The sequence below is a fragment of the Rosa chinensis genome, chromosome 3, assembly GCF_002994745.2.
Source record: "Rosa chinensis cultivar Old Blush chromosome 3, RchiOBHm-V2, whole genome shotgun sequence".
Lineage (NCBI taxonomy): Eukaryota > Viridiplantae > Streptophyta > Magnoliopsida > Rosales > Rosaceae > Rosa > Rosa chinensis.
In genome coordinates this window covers 48,357,712-48,362,303 of record NC_037090.1, presented here as the reverse complement: position 1 = coordinate 48,362,303, position 4,592 = coordinate 48,357,712, and the positions used below count along the sequence as shown (strand labels likewise).

Genomic DNA, 4,592 nt, shown 5'->3' with positions numbered 1-4,592 from the left:
CGTCGAACCCCAAGAAGTCCTTGCCGCGGCCGCTGCTGATGCTAGCGCTATTGCCATTGTTCCGCCTCCCGAACCTCCTAACAGGCTGGAAAGGCTTGTTCGCGTACTCGAAGTGGCTCCTCCAGGAGTCATAGACGAAGCGAGGGAAGGTCTACAACGACTTCTGGGTCCTGACATTTTACTGCCGGGCGCGTCTGCCAAAGCTCAAGAATATTTGATGGTGCTTCGCCGTGAGCGCACTATCACTGATGCTGAATTTGTTGAGGTATACGAGCTCCTACAAAACCTCCCTGCGCAGATTAATGAGAGAACGACCGCGGCCGCGCAGGCTAGGCAGGTTCAGGCTCACTATCGCGGCCTTGCGCAACAAGCGGAGGCATCTTGCGACTCCTTAGGTGATCGGGCTATTCGCGTGAGGGACCTACAGATCTCGCAGAACCACCTTCGGACCCATATTCAGGACCTCCAAGCCCAACTGATCGAAGCAAAGGCCCAGTTGGTGGTGGTGACGGCCCAACTTGAGCAAGAGGAACCTCAGATAGAGCAGCCCTTAGCAGCCTTAGAAGCGATGACTCAGAACTTGGCTCAAGCACGCGAAGCGGTTCGACAAGCGGAGCGAGCTGCTGCTGACACTAGCTTTCGTCTAGACGAACACTTACTTCGCTTGACCCATGCGGGTCGTAAACTTTAGGCCTCTTACTTCAGGCCCATCTTGCTTTGTATGAACGAACTTAATATTTAATGTTTAATATTTAGCCCGCTTTGCTCGGCCCAAATATCACTCACAGTCTGATAATTAATGACAAGCAAAACTGTTGAAAAGATAACCCCAATTTGGGCGGTTACTTCCTTAGAGACTGCCCTGCTTCCCACGCGTTTTCAATATCTTCCATTTCCGAGATTATAGCATTTAACTGCATTGATTCTCTCATTGATAGCGTTGAAAGTGCCTCAACTGCTTATCGCGCTGTGTAGAGTTGGTCCTATAAATACCGGTTTCCAAAGAACACCGATGACCAAGCCACCATGTTTTTCCCACAGATACCCTCGCAAGACCTGTTGCTCTTTCTTCAGTTTCTAAAATCTTCCCTCCATGATCTCAACCTTAGCCACAAATTCTTAGGCTTTATGGCTTAATCTCAAGACCTGGGTAGGCCTCATGGCCTAATCTCAGGTCCAGTGGCATGTCTTTGGTTTCTGAAAATCTGGATGAACTTGCCAGTCTCAGTTAAACCGAAGAACACGCCACACTCCTAACGCGGCAGAACCAGATTCTGAAGAGGCTGTCTCTTTAGACTGTCCGCGAGGAGTATGGGGCAGAAGGGCGGAAGGCCACGTTGAGGCCGACTGTTCTTCTCCCGCGGTCTACCTCCGGGGCCTGGGTACTAGACTTCTGTTTTTCCCCAGAAGGTAGATGTGGTTGTGAGTCGCGCTCGCTCCGGACCCCAACTCCTGCCCGGAAGAAAGGCTCAAGGAAGGAATATGATGGATTGTTTCTTTCCCCTTTCCTCTAGTACCGATGACAGCACTGGCGACTCAGATCGGAGGAGGATCTGAATAAAGGGGGGAAGAGTGCTCTGAGGTAGCGCCCAGATCTTCTCCTCGCAATCAGATCCGGTCACTTTTAAACTTTACGTTCCTGTCAGAGCCACCTTTGGCCTTGTAATTGCATGTGAAATTGTATTGCTCTATTCTATTGTATGCTTCTGGCCGCAAAGCCACTTTATGTATGAAATTCCTGCTTTAAACAGAAATCTGCAACTGCAAAAAATTTGTTAGTCTGAAACAAAGCCTCTTGTATAGGCTTTTCACATCTATTCTTCACACACTTTGTCAAGAAATTCAATTTGAAAAAATTGAGGTTAACTGGGATAACTTGGATAATGAATACAATAATGATAAAACAAAGCCTCATGTATAGGCTGTTACATATGGAGTTGCCCCCCAATGTTCATCGGGGAAGCAGAGATAAGAACTATAGGCCACAGAGCAAAGGCCGAATGCTGCGAGCCGATGAAGATTTAAGGTTGCCCCCCAGCCTGGGCAAGAACAGGATCAGGTGGATCTTCGAACTCCCAGACACTTGGATAATATTTCTTCAGGAAACGGCCGTTAATAGGGTTGCGATGGATGTCGCCATCGACGTCTCTGAGGTGAAAAGCTCCGCGCGCCAAGATCCGGTGGATAACAAAGGGCCCCTCCCATCGCGGCGTCCATTTACCGCGACCGTGTAACTTTTCGCCGAAGGGTAAAATGGCCTTCCAGACGAGGTCACCTTCTTTGTAACTCCGACCACGCGTCCGCTTATCATAGGCGCGGGCGATACGTTGTTTTTCCATCACCAAATTGTCCAAAGCTGCCAAGCGCTGCTCGCTTAAATCTTCGTGCTCCTGCCACATTGCTTGAACGTAATCCTCGCCGATCAAATGATGCTGTTCTTGCACGCGTAGAGAATGAACGTTAATTTCTAATGGTAAGACAGCGTCATGACCGAACATAAGTGCATACGGCGTCGTGGCGGTGGGATTCCGTTTAGAAGTGCGATAGGCCCAAAGTGTCTCATACAAAGTGTCATGCCATTGTTGAGGGTTCTCTACCAACATCTTCTTTAGTAAGGTGATGATTGTCTTGTTGCTAGCTTCCGCTTGACCATTAGACTGAGCATAATATGGAGTGCTATGTATGAATTGAATACCAAAATCATTGACCAATTCCTCGACGGGGCCTCCCATGAACGCTGCCTCCCTGTCCGAAACCAGCACCTCAGGGATACCAAACCTGCAGAGAATGTTACGGAAAATAAATTGGCGAATGGTGGCACCGGAAGCCTCCTTCAAAGGCTCTGCTTCAACCCACTTAGTGAAGTAGTCAGTGGCGACGATGATAAACTTGTGCTGAAGGGAAGAAGGAGGATGGATCATCCCAATCAAGTCCAATGCCCAGCCTCGCGCGGGCCAAGGCTTAATAATAGGCTGCATCGGAATGTTAGGAACATGCTGGACTGGACCATGCGCCTGACAGTCCTCACAACCTTTGGCAAATGCGATACAATCCTTCAAAATGATGGGCCAATAATAACCATGACGTCGCAGAAGCCAATGCATTTTAGGTCCAGCTTGATGGGCGCCACATATCCCCGTGTGCACTTCGCGCATCAATCGTTTAGCTTCGCGACCATAGACACATCGAAAGTCTATACCATCCTCCCCTCGTAGTCGCAATTCATCGCCTCAAAGGAAGGAGTTCAATGCGAGGAAGCGAATCCTCCGGTCAGCTCCGGTGTCAGGGTGTTTGAGGTACTCAATCAACGGGATTAGCCAGTCCACATCAATAGGTTCTAGTACCGCGACTACGGGATCATCTGGTGGATCAGGTTGGGCAAGCCTTGAAGGTAATGTGCGACGCTCAACTTTCAAAATGCGCTCGCGCACTCCATACTTCATAGTGATACCTGTGGCCAACTAAGCGAGCTCATTAGCTGTAAAGTTACGCTCGCGTGGTATATGTTCCAGATCGACATCGGTAAATTGGTCCAGAAGCTCGACGGCGCGATTCAGATATGGCATGAGCAACCAACTCGCACAGCGATATTTTTCCTGGAGCTGGTTTATAACGAGCTGAGAATCGCCGCGAATCTGAACGTCCCGTACGCCCATTTCCAGTAAGACTTTGAGTCCAATGATAAGAGCTTCATATTTAGCCTGATTATTAGTACATTGGAATGTTAGCTGGAACGAATAAGAGAAGCGGTCTCCAGCCGGGTTTTCCAGAACAATCCCCGCGCCAGCCAGTGTGTCCGTTCTTGAGCCATCAAAGAATAATACCCAAGGTTGCAGGGAGACTGTAGCTTGGTACCAAACCGCGTACTCAGGGATGCACGCCAAATCTGGTCGAGTTGTGTTGGTGCATGCAATCTCTAACTCCTTCAGTGCGTGTATCTCTAACGTAGGATGATGTGCGAGAAAGTCTGCGATGGCCTGCCCTTTGACAGCTTTCTGTGGCACATATTGGAGCGAAAACTCTGAGAGAGCCAATACCCATTTACCAATGCGGCCTCTAAAGATAGGCCGAGACAACATGTATTTGACCAGGTCGGTTTGAGCGATGATGCAAGTGGTAAAGGATAGCATGTAATGTCGTAACTTGCACGCTGAAAAGTACAGAGTGAGGCACAGTTTCTCCATAGGGGTGTACCTTGTCTCGCAGTCTGTCAATGTGCGGCTAAGGTAAAAAACAGCATGCTCGACACCTCCATCATCGTCCTGAGCGAGCAGGCTGCCAATGGAGGCCTCAGCTGCTGAAATGTATAGCTTTAATGGGATCCCGGCTCTGGGTGGAACTAGGACTGGTGGGCTTGCCAAATAGGCCTTGATACTGTCGAAAGCCTCTTGATGTTTAGCCTCCCACACAAACTCATTCTGCCCTTGTAACCTTAGTAATGGCGAGAACGGTTGGATTTTGCCTGCAGAGTTAGAGATAAACGTCTCAGGAAATTGATCTTACCCAACAGACGCTGTAATTCCTTTTTCGTCCGCGGGGGAGACGCGTTGATAACTGCGCTCGCCTTGTCTTCGGGGACCTCAATCCCTCAC

The 4,592-nt window shown here is 49.3% G+C and overlaps 1 protein-coding gene across 1 annotated transcript; it reads right to left on the bottom strand.

The window, feature by feature from the left end:
* Window positions 1-3,461: 3,461 nt before the first annotated feature.
* Window positions 3,462-4,184, bottom strand: LOC112194676. Its single transcript, XM_024334894.1, has one exon. It carries the CDS (start codon window positions 4,182-4,184, stop codon window positions 3,462-3,464), a length of 723 nt encoding a protein of 240 aa, XP_024190662.1.
* Between the last annotated feature and the right edge of the window lie 408 nt (window positions 4,185-4,592).